General features: G+C 30.2%; 1 protein-coding gene across 1 annotated transcript; it reads left to right on the top strand.

Annotated features, from left to right (window-relative positions):
* Positions 1-207: 207 nt before the first annotated feature.
* On the top strand, positions 208-17077 carry LOC128386315 (carbonic anhydrase-related protein 10-like). Its single transcript, XM_053345334.1, has 11 exons — positions 208-883; positions 8468-8760; positions 9710-9766; positions 10277-10413; positions 11009-11254; positions 11355-11450; positions 12640-12706; positions 13836-13990; positions 15079-15210; positions 16466-16508; positions 16728-17077. Exons 2-11 carry the CDS (start codon positions 8715-8717, stop codon positions 16751-16753), a joined length of 1005 nt encoding a protein of 334 aa, XP_053201309.1. The 5' UTR covers positions 208-883; positions 8468-8714; the 3' UTR covers positions 16754-17077.
* Positions 17078-25260: the final 8183 nt, after the last annotated feature.

Raw genomic sequence — 25260 nt, 5'->3', positions numbered from 1 at the left:
ATGATGAGAATCATATTCGCATAGAAAACAAGGAGGGAAAGTGAGAGAGAGGGAGAGAGGAAAAGGCGGAGATACAAACATGAGAAACAGGGGAGAACATGAATTTGATTGGAATCGTTTCTCATTCTTTCGGCCTGGAAACTATGAACTTCCCTCTTATATCAAGAATCGAATGGAAGAGAAAAAAAAAACTTTTATGAACATTTAGTTTCGAACTTGCAACTTGTTAGTTTACCTCAAGTTCAATTGTTAATCGTTACATTTTTACTCTCTCATCATCAGTGTTGACCATTTAAACTTATCATCTAATCACTTGTTCATATTAGATTAAATTGTTTACCTTAACATTAGAAAACTAATTTTTATCACTAATTGTTATTCTATCAGTAAATTATTTCGTGATTAACTTTAACATGAAGTAAAACAAAACTTATCTACACATTTGATTGACCAATCCAATGGTCATCAAACAAGTTTCATCATCGATAAACATAATCTCTCAAATCTATTATTTTGATAATCTTCATCATTTCCTTTTCCGCTTTAATATAATTTCATGTTGTCTTTTGAAATCAGTAAGCTCGGTAGCAATTTAAATGATTGACATTGATTGACACTCTATTATTAACATTGAATCACCTCTGTTACAATTTTTCCTTAATTGTTATAATTAATTAGTTTACCTTTAATTAACTTCTTGCTGATCATCTTTAACTTTTCAAATTTCCTTGGTGACTTATTGTATCTTCATGGTTGATACATTAAAACTGGATTTAAGTTAATTATTTGTCTCTTTGTGGATCAACATCTAAATCCTGATGATAATCATTCAAATCTTGAGCTAATAAATCACCGAGACGAAATTTACACTAATTAGTGATTAGTAAGTAATTAAAAGTTAATCTCTTCCAACTTCCATCATAACTAATCCACTTCTCCTTTCCAAAATCATCATAACCATTGATTAGATTATAAACTTTGATTCTTAACTTTGACCAATTAATTATCTACAAATTCAAAGCTTTAATCAACTGATCAACACGAATTCATCTCTATGTCAATCTATTATTAATTGAGAGTTGATACAAAGTCAACAAACACCTCAAACAATTAGTTAATTAGGTAAATTATTCATCGATGGTTGTGAAAGTTTTCTCATTGATTAGTCTCACATGTTAATGATATTTTCAACCTGAATTTAAATCTGATACTTGAAATGAATCAAATTTAGTTGAAACAATCATTTGTTATAAATATTCACAAGTATCATCATCATGATATCCAAATAATCATTCAACATCATTATCATGAAGTGATATTATTATTACTACAATTTAAACATTTATCTGTTGATTGTTTTATGAAATTTTCTCAGGTAATGAAGAAAATATTGAATCTGTTTCCTAACTCTCTCTCTCTCTCTCTCCCATGGTAACTCTTTACATGAAGAAATATAAATTTGGAACTTGATTTTTTTTCTTCTTTCCCTGTTTACTATTACATTTACTATGATAAGATCATTACCATTGAGAATGTTTTAATGAGAAAACAGTGAGAGAGCCGAGAGGTCGAAAGTGAATCTTGAATGACCATGATGATGATGACCAATTCATTGAAAAGATTTACTGAACCATCAATGTAACACTAGCTTCTTTATCACACTTTACCATTGAGAGAGACTTAGTTCAGATGAACTTGAATGAATTAAAGATAAAAGATGAAGATAAAAAAAACAATATTCCAAACAACAGCCATGAACACTCTGAACCCCCACCCAGGTAAAAAGAATGATGAAATTTACTGAATTGAGAACAATAATGAAAGATAATGATGATGATGACAACAAGAAGATAGTGATATGTTTTGGAAGTTTATTCTTCCTTCAATAATATTTTGTTTAGAATAGAATGGAGAAAGGAGAAAAAAATATCTCAGAATGCTCAGAATTCTGAATGATTTGATGAAGAGAAAAAAAAATCTCTATGAAAAAGTTACACTAAACTGTAACTATGATTGTTTATTATTGTTGATTGTTTGTTGTACATAAACTGTAATGATAACAGCGAATAGCATATCACAATTAATTGTATCTCTCTCTCATTCATTCAACAATGAAACTTTTTTCTCTACTTTCGAATCGCAACTTGACTGTTTGCCAAATAGAAAAATGTTATTCCATTGAATAGAAAATGGTAAATGGTGATGATAATGATGATGAGAAAAAGATATCCCTTCAGGAGGGCTTTCAATTGTTTCCTTCAAAGTTGAGTCTCATTGTTGAGTTTAATTGTTAGACTAAAATTATGAGTTATTAGTCGTCTAATTATTATCACCATGCAGTTAATTGATTCCTTGGAAATATTATCATCACCCAGTCCATTGAGTTTGAATTCCAGAATAAGCAGAGAAATGACAATTGAACCTCAATCAGTATCATGCAATTGTATTATTGCTCATATGAAAACTTTTTTAAACAATTTCAATTGAAAGATTAAGATGATCATTTATATTGTATATTGATGAAATAACAAAATCTTAAGCCTTGAAACTTTGATTGAATATTTTCATGATGATTATTCACTGAGCTAATCAGGGAAGAAACTTTTATATCTGAATTATTCTTGTTTTTATCTATTGTATGAGATTATGATTGATCGGAGTGATAATGTTGTTATAATATACTGACCACTCCTCTGTCAATCTGTCAATTTGTATCTAAATTAACTTTAGCTTTTTGATTCGTTTTCTTTATTTGATAAACTTGATGTTAACCATTTTCAGTTGGGATGTGTGAGCATCAGTATTTATGTGAATTTATCATTATCTTTTAGGAATCGATTGAGTTGTGTCTAATTTTTCTTGACTGGATTATGATGAGAAGGGAGTTGATCAAAGAGAGAGAGAGAAGGAGATAAAAGTATATCTCATCTTTTATCTTCCATAGGAGAGATTTAAGATATATTTACGGAGGAAGATGAAGGAAGAAGATACAGAAAAATAGAGAAGGAGAGAAAAAAAACTAAAGTTCTTAGGTGTTTTCTCCAGAGTCTCTGATACTATTTGATTTCTATTGCTGAAAACTCACAAGAAAAAGGTGTGGATACGAAAATAGAAGTCACTTTTTTTCTGCTCATCTTTTTTTCTCATCATCCTCATCCCCATCTTCATCCACTTATAAACATGAAGAGGAAATAATTAGATACGACGAGAGGGCAATACATATATTTGTGTGTTGGTCTGTTGATTTGATCCCATTGATTGTATCAAAAAAGGTTAACAAGCAATCAAAAGATGTTAAGAGAAAAAGAGAAATTTTTTTTTCGTGTAGAAAAAAAAACTGACCATAAAATGAATTCTAAGATAAATCATCATGAAATTATCATGATCTCTTGATGAAAATGTTTCTTTTTTTCTATCTGTATTACCATCATTATCTTTGTTGATTCTTTTCAATTCTGTTTGTCCATTTTTTTTTTACCGTTACTTCAATTCTATCTTGATATGTATTAGAAGGGCATCTTATTGACCCATTGTCATTGTGATTTACATTAATGATGAGCTGATAGAGAGACAAGTACACACCTTAATAACCTATTAAGGTATTTGAGCTTCACCTCATCAATCAATCATTAACTCATGTTATCAGGGTTACAAGATAGTCTAATGAATTGCTTATGATAATAAGTTAAATCCTTGATTCAGTTAATCATTGATTCAATTGTTCATTAACAATAAGGTAAATCTCTTGTGTCTCCTTTTGTCTTTCATTCAATTTACATTGACAATCATTTACATCATTAATATATTATTCATCTCTATCTTAATAAGAATTGACTTGGTCACTTGTTTATCCATTATCTTCAATATTTAGTTTCGAGTTTCGATAAAAATTATCATTTATGTGATAAGATAATAATAGAATAGAGTGCAAATTATAACCAAATCGAAATCGAAATCTATTATCACCAGTCTTCCTTATAGTCTTGTGTAAGAAAATAGAAACTTGAATGAAAAGATGACCAACAATTGGAGTATGGACATTCAAGTATCTTCTTACTTGGCATCTCTCTCTCTCCCTCCCTTCTTCTCATCCGCCCATCGAAATCCCCTCATCATGATCTATTCATATAAAGACAATGAATAAGATGTAATAATAACATTTTTTTATCCCTGATGATGATTAACAATAGCAAATTGAGTTAATCTTCCCTCAGGATGAACAGGAAGCTTTCATTATGATAATAATAACAATCGTACATGATAATTGTGATAATTAATGATTTAACTATTACATATAATCCCGAGCAATTAATTTTATCCTTAAATATATACATATTATATAACTCTTACTTCAGAATCCTAGACTTTACCTTGAAACCCTTTTGTGTCCACCAAATGATGATAATATTATTGAACAATATGATATTCATTTGATGGGTGAAAATGATTCAGAAATAACAGTTTTATCATATCAAGTATATCATACAAATGATTTATTGAGAGTTAATTTGATTAACTTTTCACCGAAAGTATAATTTGCTAAATTATTGTAACTGTCAAATCGTTCCTGCTAATAAAATTTGAAAATTATTCTCATAATCATAAGTAAGGAAATTAAAAGTTCTTAGTGTATTCAGAATTCACATTTAAAGTTAACAGAATTTAAATTTGACTCTTATTGTTGGAATAATTGTCAGTGATCAGAATTAAATGAACGATCCAATTAAGAGGTGATACCACAAATTGAATTAAATCTTCAAAGATTTAATATAAGACAGAGAAGATCACAATAGTTGGTAGAGAGAAAAAAGTTTCGAACTTTTTTTCGAAAGCTTTTTTTTCCTCTTGTTCTAATTGTTAACATTTCTCTTGGTGAAAAAAAAGATAATCAGATTTCCAACTTCATCTTGTCAACTTCATTTATGAATTAAATTAAATCTAATTTAATACAAAATTAATAAGACAACAAGTCAAGATTTACACAGTTGACATGAAGAAGGAAAAAAAACTCCATTGATAGTTGGATAATCAAAGACTAGTAAATGTGATAAAGTGTCAAAGGTTGAGAATTACTATTAACTCATAGTTTTATTTTTCGTTTTTTTCTAATGAACTTATAGAATTATTATAATACTATTAAATTGAATAGGTGTTTTGCTCGATTATTGTTCGGGTATCATACCCACCAGTTATAAAATTAACGCCCAAAGGGTATGAGATATGTTTCTGAATACAATTATTTTCACACTCCCTGTGTCTTGAAGATTTTTACATGAAAATTTTGGCTTAGTTTCTGAATTTATTGTTCAATTTTCATTAGGATGAAATGAATGTCATATGAAGCGTATAATGATTTAAAACAGCAGCAATATCATTCTCATCATCAGAGTAACCTGTTAAATTCTGAACTCTCCCTTCACCCTGCTCTCTCTCTCTCTCTCTCTCTCTCTCTCTCTCTCTCTCTCTCTCTCTCTCTCTCTGTTCCTTACAGGGTAAAAACAGAATAGATTTATTTCCTTGTCAATGAACAATAACACCATTATAACAGAACTGATAGTATTCAGTACATTTGCTTATGTGCTTTTTGTTTGAACTTTTTTTTCTTCTCTTTTTGAAAGTTTTTTTTTCTTTTACACTTAATATTCAATGTATTGTACATATATTTGGATTCATTTACTTAGCATCTTAAATGTTTCTGTTGATCATTCTGTTGGAAGGGTATGTAAACTTTCTGATTTTTCGTGTATCATTTTCACCATGAAATTCAGGGTGAAAAATCATTTTTTTTATCATCACAATTTCCGCCAAATTCAAGTTTGTAATCAATTCATCAATCATTGACAAATCTTATTCTTTACGGTTTCCATTTGATTAGCTTAAAGCAATTAAGATCTACACTGTACTAAGCTTAAATGTCTGATATAAAGTTGGTAAATATTGATTAACAGTGTTAAAGGTTAATGAGGTGAAAGAGTAATTTGTTAAATTAGCTTATTAATTAACTAATTCAATTAAAATTCATTCATGACTCTATCACAATTGATTAACTATTAATATTAATATTGGTTTTTGTTTCCAGATATTATTTACTCAAATTTTTTAATCACTTTCACTTAGTAACTTTTTCATTTTCAATTAGTTATTTAATGATACTTGTTATTGATTTTAAAATTTTAATTATTTATCAATTGATGTTTAACTAGATTGAATAATTAACAATCAGTCCAGGTAAATACAATTAAGTTAATCAAATTATAATGAGGCTCAATTTTGTGTCTACTGTTGCAGTTTTCAACTTTGATATATTTAGATTGTTAAATTGATTCAGTTGAGGAGGAAAAAAATAATCATGATCAGGGGAATTGTTTCCGGGACTTTGATAAACAATTGTGAATGTAACTTTTACCGTTAACCACAATCAATCAACCGTTTGTAATGATTGTAGTTAAATCTGTTTAATTTGATTCAGTTATTTTTTTTCCTCTCAGAACTTTTAGTTTCATTAAGGTTTGAACATTGATCTAATGTTTACCTCTGAACTATTGCCTTGAAGCATATTGTTGAGTGGGGATTTTTACCCTTGGGTGAATGGGGCTTGAGGTCAATGTTGATGATGCTGATGATGATGATAATGGTCAGTATGATGAGGAACACAAACAATTAGAAATAAGCAATTGGAAAAATAATGAATTTTGTTTTTTGGTTTCTCCTTCTTCATCGTAATCGTTTACTTCATCATTTTTCATGGTGAAAGTTGTGGTCAGTTTGAGTTTACTCATTCTCTTAATTGATTCATGAATGAGAAGATGATGAAAAATAGTATTATGATGATGATGATGATGGAGGTGAGTTGGTTGGTGATGATAATCAAGTCTATCAACATCAATTCACTCACAATTGTTTCTTTTTTCCCTTCTATCAAAGTTTATCCATTTGTAGCAAATACAAAGAATTCAGTTCTATCGACTTGGTTTTTTTCATTCGATATTCATTTTTATCCTCGATTCTATTTCTGCCGATTATCATCTTTCATCTTCATGATTTCCATTCAGTCAAAGAGAATTGAATCTTCCCTTTTCTTCTTGTAGTCAAGAGATTGATTGATCAGAATTGAATGTTGTTGGGTTTGATTTAGAGATTCAATTGATTCTTATCATCTTAAGATAACAACAATAAAAGAAAAAAACACATCATTCAACATGATGAGATATTGGTGATGATGAGGATGATGATTGGGCCTGATTTGGAATGATAGAAATCACATGAAAACCATGAGATTTTATCAGCTTAAATCCACAAGAATATTGATAATCGTCATTATTTGCAATCGATATAATTTATTGATAAAATCTAACCTTTCATTGATTCACAAGATCTTCATCTTGACCTTATAGTGAAATAACAACATCTCTTTAATTGATAAACAGCAATTTAAATTCTAAATCACCTTAATTAAAACCATTGAAACAAACAACAAGGTCAAACTGTTAATCCTTGGTCACTTTATCATGAAAATGGTCATTTGTAATTCCTACTCATGGCATTATTTGATTATCTTTCTACTTGTAATATTGAACGGAAAATATAAATGCTGAGTATTTAGATTGAACTAGGTCCACTTTGGACATTTAACTAGACAATTCTGATAACAGAATTATCCTGAATTCCAAATCTGAACAGTGTCCTACTTTCTCAATGTCTTTTCCTTTCGTATTCAATTTCATTTACAACTCAAAACTCTGATAATACAAAGAAAAAGTTTTCGGAAAGTTTCCTCCAAACGTTTTCCCATGAATCTTATCGAGGTAAAATCAGAATTCCTGTTACATGAGGTAAGGTTTATCTCACTTTCACTTTCTCTCTCCTCCATCATCTTAATTGACTCTAATCTTATTCCCAATCATTCATTACAATCAACTTTTGATATGATAACTTGAGATTTTTCAATATTTTATATTATATGTTATTTTTCCAGTGCATCCTAATGATGTAAAGATATTATCAGTATTATCATGTTTATCAATTCTGATAAGATGTTGCTCATTTTTTGCATCTCTGAATTTTTTTGCAAACCTTAATCTTTGTTACGTTTTTCTTACCCTATCGATAATATAATGCAAAGTTTATCCTCTTGCTTTATATTTCCCAATGATGAATGAATTTCATTCAAGCTGCTTTAAGCTTTATCCATTGTAATCTTTGACTTCATTTGACTTTTCCTCTTCGTCTTTGATCAGTTGATCCTTGAATCTGTTGGTAAAACTTTGACTGATGATCATGAATTAAATGATTCCAATGATTATCATGATGATGGTGGTGCTATATGGGTGAATGAAAGAGAGGAGGGTCATCAGTAATTTAAACCATTAGTTATCCCACTTTTCCCTCCAAAGGTTTCTCATTATTTTCATCTTATGAGTATATTTTGTTTCTTTGTATTCTTATTTTCATTCAACAATAACATTAGGTGTTAATAATATCAAACTTTGGATCAATTTAATTGTGTATCTAACGATGACAATCAAATAGTGGACAACATCAAACTGACCATTGACCAAGAAAGGAAATAGATATAATCCATTTTGAAATTCAAAGTCAAGTTTCCGTTTGGCTAAAAGTTTGGGATGAAAAAAATCCTGAGCTGATTAATTATTACTACTGGACAATCAATTAATTGACTTTCTTGACCACTACTTGTGGAGACAGTTATAACAATGTCAATTCTCATTCAAATTTTACAGCTAATTACACTTCTTCCAGGTAAGTTTAGATACATTTTGTTTCCTATTTTGTTTCAATTGAATTTCAATCAGCTGATTAGCTATTCTTCCATGTTAATATGAGTTTGTTTACCATTTAAATTGTCAATTAAAAGATTATCAAAGTTATAATCTTGCTTCAAGTGTTCTCAGGCATTTTATTCAAGTTTTCTTATTGTTTTTCACTGTTCATTTAACATTTCTTTTCAAATGATGCTCATAAATCCTCACCCAAGTGATTATCATGTCCTCACATCTATCAGGATGTTAACTGAACAGTATTATTGTTTCAAGTATGAGATTTCCTGTTCCTGAAAACAAATTTCATGTCTTCAGTTTATATTGTACATTAATAGGCTACTCACATCGCTTAACCTTTTGTCCACTTTTCTTAGTTTTACTCATCATGTTGTCCATTGACTTTAAATAAGAAACAGTTACCATGATGAAATTGAGAGTTAAAGTAATGATAATAATCGTTAAAAACAATAACCATTAGGGTGATAAAAATTTTATCCAAGCTAATAAATATTAGCAACCAATTTGAAGTTCAAACAAATTGTCCAATAGAAAGAAAAAACAACTGACCAATGTCCAGCGATTCACAAATCTTCCTCTAATTAATTATCCAACTATCTTTTCAATTCTGTGAGAATTTTTCCATAAATGAGTTATTAGTCTCTCTCTCTCTCTCTCTCAAAAAGTGATTTTGACAAATCGCTGAGAGAAAAAAGTTCAGCTAATGAAATGGGAGGACTTTCACCCTCCCAGTTTCATAATGATTATGATAACATTATTATTATATTCGGTCGATGAATGATTATAATGTTTGTCCTCTAATCGATTTCTTATAATCTTATTTGATAGAGAATTGAAAATTGGAATATCATATTCGTTGTTTATATTTGTTGTTTAATTGTTATTTTCTCTCTTTTTCTTTTTCTCATAAGGTGCTCTAAGTGTTTCCGGTAATTGGGAAGAATGGTGGACATATGATGGGATCTCTGGTAATTACGATATTTTGCGAAAATTAATTGATTACGACTGAGAGAGTTCAATTGTTTGCATGATTGTGATTATTTAGTTCTCTTCTATTTCTCTGTACCCTTGGAATCATGAATTGGTCAATTGTATTTGTTTCATCGTTTTTTTTTATTCTAAATGAAACTTTAACATTGTACTCAAATAGTCCATTAGTTTGATAGTAATAATTAATCATTGCGATTATTAATTTATCACGAAAAGAATGAAAAAAAAGTTCTAAATTCAATCAATACTCTGAACATTGGGTAACGAGTGAGGGAAATTTTCTCCAATCATGATTCTGATTAATCGAGATGGGGATTGGATTTATTGTTCTAAATAAGTGATTACATTTACATATGATGGATATTAATTGAGAGAATTTTGTTTTCTCAATCAACAAGGAAAAGTTTCAGTTTTTTGGCTTGGAAATTCTTGAAAAGTTCAGTTGAAACTTTTGTTTCTCATGCAACTTTTTGTCGAAACTTTCTCAGGTCCAGACTTTTGGGGTCTCCTTAATCCAGAATGGAGCTTATGTAATAAAGGAAAACGCCAATCGCCAATCGATATAAAGCCAAATAACCTTTTGTACGACCCTTTTTTAAGACCGATTCATATCGACGATCAAAAAGTAAGTTGAAATTTAGAGTTTTCCGATTCCATTTTTCCACTCTCCTCTCTCATTACAACTGAAACGATGTTGATATTTGTCTGTTATCGAATATTATTTACACTAATGACCAATCATAAGTTGATCTTCTTGGACATCGATAGTATTTTAAAGTTGAAAAAAGTCGAATAATGAAAAATAGTTTTTCTTTACTCCAAATTAAGATTTTGGCTTCTTTTTGTTCATCAGTTGAAACTTTTTTCTCTGGTTTTGTCAGTTTCAACTGTCATTCAGTTGACATGGTGTAGGAATATCATGAAATCTTGTTATATATCGTTAACAGGGAAGAAATTTAATCGAATCAGATTCGATATATGGTTAAGCTGATTAATGGCTTAAACATTTACCAATCTCATCAGGTAAAATTTATTAATCTCCAATTTGAGAGTTGTGTTATTATGTTTCAGTTTCGATTTGTATGTTTTTTTATAATCAACAAATTCAAACAATTAGTGAATTAAAATGGATTTTGAGTCGTCATGAAATCAAAGAGTTGATCAAGTGATTGATTGTTGATTTTATTTTTTCTTTCATTTTTACCTTTTTTGTCTCATAGATTTCAGGAGTTCTTGAAAACAATGGTCATTCTGTTGTTTTCCGATTAAATGCTCCGGATAAACATCGACATTCAGATTCATCAAGAATTTTCAATGAAGTTGATCAACTTCGAGGGACACCGATCAACATAAGCTCAGGTCCATTATCATATTCATATAGTTTCGATTCTTTGTACATTCATTTTGGTCGAACTGATTCTGTTGGATCAGAACATCGTATCGATGGTATACCATTTCCAGCAGAGGTATTGATACAATTACAGTAATAAACCCATTCCAATTAGATTGTTTTACCATTGATATGATTTCTTTGTTAATTAATGATGAAACTTTCCAAACTTTAAGCTTCAAATAATTGGATATAATTCGGACCTTTATCGAAACTCGAGTGAGGCTTCAAGAAAAACAAATGGTCTCGTTGGAATATCAGTTCTAATACAGGTAAGTTCAAACTTGATTCTCCATTTTTTTTCCATCAAAAATCGTAACAACCATGAGAACAAAAGCTAATCATGGTTCTCATGGACAAAGAACACTCTATATGTATTAATATATCTTCGATCATGAAATATCAGAAAGAATCATAAATTCAAGTGAATATTATTTCAGATAAACAACAATAATTCATGTTAACTTTGTATACAAAACTAATGAGATAATTGTAACAATAACTTTATCTCATTTCATGATAACAACAACAAAGAATCTTGATTTGTATTCAATTAACTCATTCATTGAATTCTCTTAACAATGAAATCCGAGTCATGAGCTATTTACATGATTAAATGTTCATTAATTAACTTTGCTTAGCAATCTAATCGTAACCTAATTAAAACCCATTGAAATTTACCATAAGCTTCCCCCAATTTAAATCAAATTATCTGCAATAATTTCATTAGGATTTCATGTAATCTAAAAACTTTCAGATTAACCAGATTGTGAACTTTTTTTCATATACACATTAAACCTACATGTTAGTAAATCACTAAATAATTCATGGGAAACATCAATAACATTTCACTCATTTCATGGTAATTTTCATTCTGCTCTGAAACATACCAATTACCATAACTCATAACCAATGACCATGTTCATGGTTGTAGTTCATCTGATTAGATCAATGATTACAATTAAATTAGACAACTAATCATTTCTAATCATTGGTGATAATCTTTGATTTAAATTATCCAACAACAAGATAGAGACCAACCCAGTTGAATCATTAACTGATTAAAAAAACAAAGAATACTCATTGAGATGGATTAGAAAAGATAATTATAATTACCTTGATTGTTTGAGGACTTTTTGATTGCTTCATTAGGTGATCATGATGATCAATTCAATGTGGCTAAGTTAATCATTATGGATAATCTTGAATTTCTGAGTGAAAATTGAAGATAAATGATAAGTTAATTGTTGATAATCGATTGACAATCAACTTAATCTTTATCTAATAGCAGAGTGAATGGTCAATATCTTGATTAATGATCGAAAGTATCGTAATTATCTTGGATTAACTGTCAGAATAACCAATCGATTGGTTATTGGTGGAGATAATTTGATAATCTTATCTTTCACTCTTCTATCATTAACTTTATCATTTATCAAAATTGTTTATCCATTCCTACAGATTGGTGATAATCCTAATCTTGAGCTTCGACATTTAACCAGCATGGTTCATCTTATACGATTTAAAGGTAAGTTTCAATTGATTTAATTACGCACAACAACAAGGGAGCTTCGGTTTCGATTAAAGTTAGAGATCGATACAAATGAAGCTCATTTTCTAGAATTTCATTTCTTGCTGATTAAGCTCAATATCTAATGATGAAGAAAAAAAAACTCAATCTGTTTACATTGTTTTCTACCCATGGATTTATTAAAAAAAAAGCATTCACCCTAATGCTCATTAGGTTGATTCTCTAATATCAATATAACTGCTTCTAAATTTGATATTTGAGTTTCCAGAGAAATTAATAAATTGTTATAATATGTTAACCTATTATTATTCAGATTAATAGGTTATTATTTACATAGGAACTTAAATTGTTAGTTTATGAGATGAGAAATCAAACTAAATGATTTTGAAAAAAAATTCGTAAGATTTTAAAACTTTACAAGTGTAAACTAATTGATATAATCATGGTATTTATTCAGATTTCATGGTGAAAATGAAACAATAACAATTTACGCTCACTTTGATTAGATTACCTGAATAACTAATACTTAATCATTAGTTGAACACTTAGATTGAAACGATGAAAACAAAGGAAACAATGAGAGGAAATATTCTGAAAATTTTATTCATGATGCTGAGTTTTTAAAAGATATTATTGTTATTCAACCTTTTACTTGAGTTCTCAGTTACTTTTGCATATCTTGCAAAATGTTTACAGTTATAAATACTCATGAATCATGATAAACAATAAAATAACAATCATGTTAAAGTTGTTGAGTTTTTATTCATAAATACATGTAGATATTGTAGCAGAATTGTAGACTTGTTATCAATGTCATAATTGATCAATTGGTTTACTATTGTTTCCCTCTATCTATTATTACCTCATGTTTCATGATCATGATTCATATTCATCAGCTAAGTGTATATTTGATAGTGAACATGGTTCAATTGGTTGGAATCATGTTGTTTTCTTTGAGATATTGAGCGAGAAAAATCATTCAATTGATGTTGAGTTTCCATGAAATTATCCAGATAAGTTAAGCATCAATTCAATGGTTCGAATTAACTTAGAATAATATTATTAGTGATTTTTTATTCTAATAACTTTAATTGAAGTTCTAATATTTTCTTCTCCCTCTTATTAGGTCAAAATACTACAGTTAAATCACTTTCTATTAGAGAGTTGATACCACAGTTAGAAACTTATATAACTTATGAAGGTTCAATGACGGTTCCTGCCTGTTCTGAAACTGTTACATGGATTGTCATGAATAGTCCTATTTTCATGACAAAGCAACAGGTAAGCATCATGATACCTTTACCTGTATCAATGGACATTAAGTTTGGATTGAAAAAGACGATCGAACTGAAAATGAAATCAATTTTTTCAACTACTCTCATGAGATTAACTTACTCATCGAAAATGAGTAGTTACAGATGAAATTGTGGCCTTTTGATAGTAAATTTAAGCTTCCGTTTTCTAGTTAATTATCCTGTAGTAAATTTCGTCTTTGTGAGTTATTATAATTTACAAAATCTCAGAGATTTATGATTTATGTATTGAGAGAGGTAAAAGATAATATGTCCAAGGAGACAGAATCTGACCAATATATTACATGTATCTACGCTCATATTGGGAAATTATTTTCGTTGAAAAAGCATTATCATCGGATGAATTCTCGGAATTTAGACAAGAAAATGCTTATAATAAAAAAAGAATACAGACATTTACACCTTACCATTATTCTTAATCTAAAGTATCTTTTTTATACTCTTCTTTTCATCCTCATCTTCACTCATCTCTCATTTTATGTCTCATCATTACTCTCTCTCTCTCTCTCTCTCTCTCTCTCTCTCTCTCTCTCTCTCTCTCTCTCTCTCTCTCTCTCTCTCTCTCTCTCTCTCTCTCTCTCTCTCTCTCTCTCTATCAATCGATTTGAATTATTAGCTTGAATAAAGTTCTACTATATTTACATTTTACTCTGAATAACTGGTGATAAACTGAAGAGCTGTAAATTTATCGGCAAATGATTGATTTTATTACCTTCCAATGATATTACATCTCATGATATTCATACAATAACAATGAAAGTAATAATAATGATGAGAATGATGATGAATGTGTTGAAAAGGTAACTGGTTAATATATATGCAGAAAAAAATTGAATCATTACTAATAAATGTTGATAATAATTTGATCATCAGAAATGTAATATAATTTCAATAGATATTTCAAAATGATGATAAATTTTTATTCAATCATCTTATTAGATTTGAATTTACTACCATAATAATTGTTTGGGCAACTAGAAAACTCGATTGATACAATTAATAGTCAATTTTCAATCAATTATCACAAGTTAATTTCATTTTTTTCCCATCATATAGTTTTTTTCACTTCGGAAAATGATGCAAGGTGATGCAGATAAACCCAAGGCTCCATTGGGAAACAATTTCCGTCACACTACACAGATTAATCATCGAGTGGTTCGGACCAATATTGATTTTAAACGGAAACAGGTAATCAATTGTTGATTAGATTACATTTGAATAGAAATTGTTTTCGTCTCCTCCAACCAATCAATGGGAATATTTTGATTCCCTCTCTCTTTCTCTCTCTCTCTCTATCTCTCATTCAAAGGATTGAACATGGAAAAGATCATGAAATATGATGAATTGAAATTTCTCTAGAATCACAATCAGATGAGGATGGAGAGGAAGTGAACTCGGGTGGGGTGTAACTGTTTGTGTGGTATGAATATATTGTCATATAATAAGAATAGCATATTGAAGATGTAGAGATTTGATCAGATTTGATCTTATCGATCATGATGTTGATTATGATGCTGATGATTATGTTTGAAGTTGTCATTATTCAGGATTTTTTTATCGTGTTATTTTTTCAGCTTCTCTATCTTATCCTGATGATATTTTCCTTTATCCTTTTCTCAACTTCTCTGCTACAATTTTCCATGAGTTTCCAAAGAGTTTATGAGATTTTATCCTTATTTATGGTTAAATTTATCTGAAGAAAAAGTTTCAACTGTTTCTTTTTTTCTTCTCAACTTCAGTATATTCCAAGTACTATTATCTCTACTGATCTTTTCCCATCATCTCGTAACTATCAACATAATATACTTTTGATGAGTTGATAGTTATCATGAAAGAAAAGATTTTCACAAGTGCTCAGTGAATTAATCAATATGAATTAGTGAAAAAAGTTGAATGAGAGAAGAAGTAGAAAAAATGACGAATCAAAATTCACAATTTGGAAATTCAATTGATGGAATCAATAACATTTTCTCTATCATGTATTTTATAATGTGAATAAAATGAAATGAATCATTACCATGAATGAATGTTTCATTTTCTTCTCGCAAGAAATGATATCATGAAAATATTGTACTAAATGTAACATTTCAAATGAATTTCATGAAACATTCAACTCAGAAACTAATACGTTTCCGTATTTACTGGACATTAGAAAGGTCAAACTAATTTAGAAACAATTTGTTCAAAATTTTCAATGGAAAATTTTGATTCATTCCAATAATCTAATATTAATGATATTCCTAAGATAAAACGATAAACTGATGATTCGAACCATAGAAAACTATTAATTGTTACACTTAGAAATTCATTTCGATCCTTTAATCAGAATTCACTCTAATTCCATGTTTTCATTGATAATATTTTTTTCCTTCTCTCACCCTAAATATCAATTATCTCTCAACCATTTTCGGACGATGTCCACCTACCAAATATACTCATAAAGGGAACTGAATGTCCATCACTTAAGAGGAATATGCATTATCAAGGTTAGTAAAATAATTAATACATTTCGAGTGAACCGATAATGAGAATTAACCTTCTCTCTCTTTTTTCATGTAACTGAATTAACTTGATTACGATAATATTTCATCTTCTATTGAACATTTTCATTGGTCACTTTAAATAATCATTGCTAACATCCTGATCCATTATCATCTATTAATATTATTTTTAATGATTGGTTGTATTGTCTATTTTACATTTAGTTAACTCTCGCCATTTGAGGACATAATGATAATACTTGTTATTAGTTCATCTCAATGGAATTTCAAGTGCCTGATAAATGGCCACTGGAGACTCAGGAAATTCACACAGATAGTGAAAATAAAAAAAAAGTTCTGGACCTTCAACTACAATTAACTGGACAATAAACTAAACTCTTCACTTAATTCTGATTCAAGTGTATAACCAATGATGATAATCAGTGATTATCTTTATTAATAGTATTGTCATAATCAAATTTCACAATCATTTTGGGTCAGTCATCATCTTCAAAATTTACAATCATTATCATTGTGTTTTAATCATCATAACAATAAAAACAAAATACACTCTATATTTAATTGAATTGTTATTATGCTCAAATTGTTGATTATCAGAACTGTAACAATTGACAGTCGATGTGATAATCATGCTTTTGGAAATTAGTTTTTTTTCATTTGAAAAACCTTTCGTGAGGCAATCACTCACGGTTAGCCTATTGTTATGAGCTTGATTTAAATTACATTTTTCTATTAATTTAATAAAATTAATTGTTAAAGTTTTTCTACTCTTACCCGAGCCTTGAATAAAGGTTTGTATTGATAGTAATGCACAATTTTGATTGTGATTGATAAACTTTTTTCCATTTTCTTTCACTCATCTAATCAATTGTCATAATTTAATTCGCATTGAAGATAAAGTTAGTTCTAGTTCTTTTAGTTGATTTTTACGCTTGTTAATATATTGATTGTTCTGATTCCATATGTTCAACTCTCAGAAATCAGTTTATTTACCGATTGATTTGAACAAGAAAATAGTTCTAAGCCTATGAAGTATGAAGATAAAAATAAATGTTTTTGGTACCGTTAGATGGAGCTCAAGGTTTTAGAATTGGATTTATTTGGTTAACAAGTATTAATAGCAAAGAGTAAAGAAGAGACTTCAGCTCTACGAGGAAAAGAGAAGTTGCAAAACATTTGGATCAGATGGCGCTGATTGCACTTTTTCAATGGGAAAAGAGAAGAGAAATTGAGAACGATGTGTAAAAATTGGACTTTTTAATTAAGAATTTAAATTGATTAGTCCCAGTATCAATACTTTAATGTTATTTTAATAAATGTTTTCTGAAAGAACATCAAAAGTTGTCATTCAATTTAATCAAGGTTCATTTGTTACAATACAACGGAACTGTGGCCGGAGGCTCTTGGGATAATTTTCTTATAAGAAAAATATGCTTGATAAAAAGAGCATCAAAAGTTGTCATTCAATTTAAAATTTCATAATCTGAAAACATGTCGTTGCTGAGAAAAATAGACCTGAAGTTTTAACTTCGAACTCGATTTTCTCGAAAAGTATGAATCAGATCAGAAAGAAATATATATATTTGGGCTTCTCATTAGTGCCCTTTTAAATACACAAAGTCTCAACAGTAGGGGCAAAGCATCCGCCTCTGGCACAAATTGACTTTGTCCCTTCCCCTTTACCTTTCCTTTCTCTTTCTTTCTCTCTCCTGATCTATTCCCTTCCCCCTTTCTTAATGCTAATGATTTTTTCCTCTCTCTCTCTCCATTTCATCTTAATTACCTTTCCCTCTCTCTTACCCAACCTCATTTTTCCTCTCTCTCTCTCCATCCCATCCTAAATTACCTTTTCCCTATTTATCTCTCTCCGTCTCATTAATTTTTTTCCTCTATCTCTCTCTCAATCCAAAATTTAATTTCTTTCCCTCTCTCCCTAATTATTAATTGCAAAAATTTTTTCTTTATAAAAGATTAATGAAGATCAAATGATCCTCATTTATACATTATCCTTTGCACAGTGCATGTATAGACTAAAATTTAAAAAACAACAACAACATTATATACAGTTAAATATATTATATACGTTATATATTAAAAAACAATAACAAAATATATACAGTGTGTAGTGTATGTTAAAAACAGCAACAAAAAACAATAACAACAAAAATAACAAAAACAATAACAAAATATATACAGTGTGTAGTGTATTTTAAAAAAGCAACAACAAAAACAATAACAACAAAACAACAGCAACAACAACATCAATACCAATCATCATTAACTAAAGCAACAACAGCATTAACACCAATAAAGTAAGTTTTGTGCATGTTTATCTGAAAGTTAATTTATATGATCTCAAGATTAGATAATCTTATCTTTGATAATCTTCCCTTTGATGATCTTATCTAATCTTGAGATAAAGTTATCTTCAGATAAGATTATCATGAGATAAGATAAGATAACTGCATCTCAAGATTAAATAATCTTATCTTATCTTGAGATAAGATTATCATGAAATAAGATTTTCGCAAGATAAGATAAGATTAGATAAGATAAATGGATAAGATAAGAGAAAGAGCTTATCTTATCTTATTTTATCTTATCTATGCATCTTATCTTATCTTAAGATTGTCATATCTTATCTATTATTCATACCCAATCAAATCTTTCATCACTGCAGCCAACCTAATCTATCCATTTTAACTTTTGAACTTATTTGATCTGATCATCTCACAACCATTTAAAGTTAAAGAAGTAGGTAAACCATCGCAAAAAGCTCCCACTTCTACTCTAACTGCAAAAAAGTACTGCTCAAAGAAGATTAAGACCACCATCTCCAAGACCTTCCCGTTTAGTTGCTAAGGTTTCTAAAACTACAAATACAGATCCCATCCCATCAACAGCAAGACCATCTCGCTCAGAAGATCGTCTTCCTCCATCCGTTTCACGTGATTCATCAGAATCAAGCACGTCATCAACCACATCAACAGCACCAATCAAGCTGACTGCTGCACAAAAACAACAACTAAAGCAGCATGTTAGAATCAAAGCACATCTTGTTCAGTACCCCAGCGAAAATGAGATTTATTATTTTGAAGACGATGATAAAGTTGTCGCTCTTGAGAAATATGAGCAAGCAGTTCATTATGCCGATACCATTGTAAATTTCGATAGAAAATCAGGGAGAGAAGTTACTAAAGAGGATTTCTGGAAATATGTGGAAAAGCATGAATTGAGAGAGATCACCGAAATTGAGGATGAACGAGAAGCTACTCTTTTGCAACATCCAGTATTATTCAAATGTCTGTATTGCGATCGATCGATGAATAACATGAAAAATTTGGCTCAACATTTCGCTGCAATACCTCATCATGGTCGAAACAAAAAAACCATGAAACTTTTGGACTGTGAAGGGAGACGTCAAGCTGAGAAATTATCGTCCAAAATTTCCACTGACCATGAAGGTCCACAAATGTTTCCATGGGCGAAAATCGTATTCCAAGAAGAGGTCACATTATCTGCTGAAATGTTAAAAAAGCAACAGGATATTTTTGAAAAATTTCATGTAAATTTTATAAAAACTTAATCATCATAATTAAAATTTTTTCATCAATGCGCATGTCTTTCTCTACTTCTCGGGTATAAAAAAAGTGAGCAAGAGTGAAACTTCCCAGTCCCATCTGGAGATCGGCTTTAGAATGGTGAGTTAATTTTTAAGTCATTTCTAGTTAGTTAATAATTTATTTATCATTATTCAGGATTTCAAATGTCCTTGTGGCAGTTACCAAGATATCAATTTAGGAAACTATTTATCACACAACTGTCCGTGTATAGACAATTGTAAAAAATGGGATTTCATTTCAACAAATCAAAGACCAATTAAAAAAACAAAAAAAGAAAGTAAACAATGTACATCATGTAAAAAACGTTTTTATCTTCATTCTCGATAAAATTATCACAAATGTAGAGGACGATCATTATTAACTTGTCTACCAACACCTACTGAGAACATCATTGTAATAAAATTTATTACTATTAAACGATTATTACTTCCCGTAATAAAGGAAGTAATAATCGTTAGGTTAGCGTTTGGTTTTTACCATGAAAACAATAAAAGTTAATTGATGATGATGATAAAAATTTATCATCTCTCTTTATTTTTCTCTTTCTTTTCTTACAAAAAAATGTATAAAAGAAAAATCAGAAAATCAAAATTATCATTAAGTTTCAATCCTCGACTAGAAAAAGAACAACTTCAGTGAAGAAGTTGACTTTCTCTCTCTCTTTCTTTCTTTCTCTCTCTCTTTTTCTCTCTCTTTATATCTTCGACTAAACTTATCCAATCAACAATCAAGTTAATCAACAAAATTATATAATTCACGTAAAATTATAAAAGTTTGCGACTAAGTTTAAAGTTGTTCGAATAAAAGTTTTGTTCTAAGTCTAAACTAAGTTCAATTGTTCAATAAATTGTTCATCTCGAAATCGATCCTGTTACAATGGAGCCCACGATGAGGAAGGGTCATTGATGGTTCCATCTCTTGGTAATTTTCTTCGTTATTAATAAATTGGATCCTTGGCTCTCCATTCAAACCTCAAATCAACCTAACGGTAAAAAAACACCTTTCTTTTCATTTCCTTTTCTTTTTAACCACATGACTCAGTGAAGAGGCTCTGGTTAGTAGTTTTTATCTGTCATATAATCATATATCTCAGTGAAGAGATTCTGGTTGAATTTTCCTTTCTCGTATTAACCATATGATTCAGTGTAGAATCTCTGGTTCAAATTTCAATTCATCTTAGCAAATCTCTCAGTTAGTTTAAAATTCAAATAGTCATGAATCCAGAACCTTCAACTCCACCAGAAAATAGAAATCAAATTAATGTCAACTCCACCAGTCTCCCAACTATACCAATAAATATTATATCTTTCAATGGAGTAGATGGAGAAGACATTATAGAATGGGTACTTAGATTTGAATCTTCAGCCGAATCATCAGGATGGACACACGTCGATATGTTTAGGGCTCTTCCCACTTATCTTCAGGGTAATGCTAGGAGATGGTATGATTTCACATTCGGTCGTTTCGGTCCTAGCGATAAACCATCAACTTATTTACTGTTAAAAACTAAATTAATTCAGGGCTTATGTTCGGTTGATTATCGGACTCATCTCTCACAAAGACTCTCTCAATTGAAACAGAAACCAGGTCAGTCATCAGCAAATTGCATCTACGAAATAATCGATTTGTGTCAGAAGATAGATGAGAAAATGCCTGAATCCGTTATTATCGGGATGATTAGAGAAAAATTACTTCCATCAGTTTGTTATGGAATAACTTTGCAAAACCCAAAGTCCATTCATGAATATATCGAGGCTAGTAGAATCGCTGATAGGGCTACAACAAGTACGAATCAATTCATTCAGAGTACAACTCCTTCAGTAGATACTAATCTCATTGAATCTACAGGGCGTTTTTTTATCCACTACGGCTATTACACTGAATATCTCCAGAACTAAAAGTCATATGAATGTGAGACTTGATCAGAGGACTAAACAGAATTGAAGCGCTCGACCTACGATTTTCAAGGTCATTGAGGTCATTTAACGAAGGTAGCATTTAAAGGTCATTTTAAGGTCGTCGTGTGAAAGAGCACAAAAAGTTACACTCAAACCTAAGGTTTGATGATATTCCGTCAAAAGGCAGCTGAGATACAGGCTTTTCTTATAAACTTAACTCTTGAAGTGTTTTCAGATTGAAACATGCCTATCTTCTAATCCGTTCATCACAGACAGTTCAAAATAAAATCTGAGGTGTGATTTGATTTGTTCTTTCACACGACAACCTTAAAATGACCTTTAAATGCTACCTTCGTTAAATGACCTCAATGACCTTGAAAATCGTAGGGTCGAGCGCTTCAATTCTGTTTAGTCCTCTGGTCAAGTCTCATTCATATGACTTTTAGTTCTAGAGATATTCAGTGTAATAGCCGTAGTGGATAAAAACGCCCTGTATATCCCCAGTGGCATATCCTGTACCAAGTAATACACACAGTACGCATGACATATCCTGAGATATTGATTTTCCATAATTTTATTTTTATTTCAAGCTGATTGAAGATTAAGTTGACGTTCAATAAATTCAGTGCTGCCATCTGATGCATACTAATCACCATAATCTCGAATAATTAACTTCAACACAATTGAATTGCTGTTTACAGGTTAAAAATTTGAAACTCCACCGATGACCTTGAAATGACCTTGACTAGTAAGTTTGACCTTGAGAATAATATGTACTGAATTTTGAGTGTGGGCGACTTTCGGTTCGATAGAAATCTATGAAAACATTGAAAATACAATTTTCATCCAATTTTACCTACACAAAAAAGGCACCCAGAACCTTGAATTTTCACACATGACATCATCATACCTGAATGTATATATGGTATCAAAAACATTGTTCTAGAAATTTTTTGACATGCTGTAGAAAACTTTCATTTTCTCCATAGACTCCTATGTAAAAATGTATTTTTGACTACCTGTATCTTCTGAACCAAAAGTTTCCGCAGAAATTCCAGCCATATGTATGACCTTTATGTTAAGGGCTATACACTGAAAAAGTTTCAAGACGATTTGCGAACGGTGGTGTTCTAGAATATAGCCTTCCCGTCCGATTCAGAATCTGAGTATAAGTAATTTTTTTCAATTTTTTATTGTTTTCTTTTACTATTCATTTTTTTCTTTTCTTTTGTGTATTAGAAATGCAACGACTGCTGGAGAGATTGTCCAATGCTCTGCATGATTTCCTTACAATTGGTCTCGATGACAATATTGAGACATTGATGGAGAGATTGTTTGGCTTCATCACCAGACTGAAATGGGAGAGGTCGACGGTGAGCTTTGTAACAAGCTCGGATGGTGAGGTGCAAGATGAATTGTATCACCTTTATACTGAAGCGATTACTAGCCTTCAACATGCTATGTCTTTAGGGAACATAGATGAAGCAGATTGTTACCACTCTCTCCAAGTTTATGAAGATCGAATTAATAATAGATTGAATTTTTTGGATCAATATGAAGAAATTTCTCCAACTAATTAAACATTTTTTACTCTTTAAATCATTGTCTCCTTTTATTTATTTTCCATTATTAATCTTTTAATTTCTATTGTTAATCATTTTTTTGTTTTATTTTTAGGATGGAAGCGTTTTATATATCAATCGGCAATAGTTTTACATTGTGGCTCCAAATGTTGAGAAGAGGCGAGCCATATCAATCCGTATTTAATGATATGCTGCTACTTAAAAGAGATTTGTAAGCTGCTGCGATTTCAATAATGGCTGGTCAAGTTCTATCAACTGATAATTAAAATTTAGAACAATGAATAAATAAATCCATAAATGATATTAACGGTGTTTTACGTTTAAACAATGAAGAAGATTTATCAAGAAATTTTTTCATTAGAAATGTAATGTCATTTAATTTACCGAATTAGATATATAATCATGCATTTACAAAGTAGAAGCTCCTTAACTTGACGTTACCAAAGTACATTAAGATTATTAAGGGTTGAAATTTTGATGAGAGTTCATTGGTTAAATGTATTTTTTTTACTTGATTCAATTTGAGATTGACTTTATTTTGTTTATTGCACATCAAATGAATTGGTAGTTTTAAGAGAAACAAAATTCCGTTTCAGCTGATTTTAATTAGCTTATTTTGAATCTTTTGATTTATTGATTTTATTTCTCTTAATTCTGTAATTAATTTATCAGTTAAATTTAATTAAAAATTTTCACTTATCTTGGTTGTGCTTAGCTCACTCTTCTAATTATTTTTAACCAACACCCGATGATTTCTGGTTTTTTATAGTTAGATGAAGATTATCAGGTGACCAACTTATAATGCGCCACGATTTTCTGGTTACTCGACACGTAATATGTTTATGTATCCAACCTAAGGTTAAACATGTTTCTAATTAATCGACGAGTTTAGTTAACCAACCTAAGGTGAAACACAATTCTTATTACTCAGAGAGTAAAACGTTTAAGTCACTTTTTGTTATGTTAAGTTAGTTAACTCGACTTAAAAATGAGTGTAATAATTAACTTAAATGTAAGCACAAATTTAACAATTTCATTAACTAAGTAACACAGTATTAATCCCGTAAGGGTGCCAATTATGGAACAACAATTTAGAAATTTAGAGCAAAATTTTATTTAATAACAATGGGTAACTAACACCCGAACGCCATGACCTAAAAAGGCCGATTGTTGGCCATTATATTGGTGGTGAAGGAGAAATTCTTATCCCTCATCTTCATCATTACTACCAAAAAATTGGCAAAGATCCACCTGGTACCACGTGAGAGGTGGTACCTGGTTATACAAAGAAACGGGAGTGGTAACAAAACTGGTTACAACACTAGCGTTACTGAATATTCTCTTTGTGAAATACCCTTCAGATGACTTTCTCTCAGAAATGACCTGAATGACCTTGATCTTTCACTATGAACTTTGAGTATTGCTCAAATTCATACCAATCAATGCTCCAGTCTATGCGGGCACCCAGAAAGTAGGTGCATAGTAGTTCCAATAGTTTGCTCATTTCGTTCCAATGTTCCTTTCAATTTGTTTGAATATTGTTGAAGTTCCGTTTTGGTTGAAGACGATTTCGATTTATCCTGAGATGATCATGATGATGAGGAGGAACACGGTGCATTTAATATGGCGAAAT

This window comes from Panonychus citri, unplaced genomic scaffold (genome assembly GCF_014898815.1).
Source record: "Panonychus citri isolate SS breed McGregor unplaced genomic scaffold, ASM1489881v1 Contig00068, whole genome shotgun sequence".
In the NCBI taxonomy this organism is placed as follows: Eukaryota; Metazoa; Arthropoda; class Arachnida; order Trombidiformes; family Tetranychidae; genus Panonychus; species Panonychus citri.
The sequence above is the reverse complement of the archived record's forward strand: the minus strand, read 5'-3'. Positions and strand labels throughout refer to the sequence as shown.

Coding starts and splice junctions, on each gene's coding strand:
- LOC128386315 (XM_053345334.1), top strand. CDS start 8,715: ATGTCAATTCTCATTCAAATTTTACAGCTAATTACACTTCTTCCAG. Junction 10,414..11,008: donor TTCATATCGACGATCAAAAA/GTAAGTTGAAAT, acceptor TTTGTCTCATAG/ATTTCAGGAGTTCTTGAAAA. Junction 12,707..13,835: donor TCATCTTATACGATTTAAAG/GTAAGTTTCAAT, acceptor CCCTCTTATTAG/GTCAAAATACTACAGTTAAA.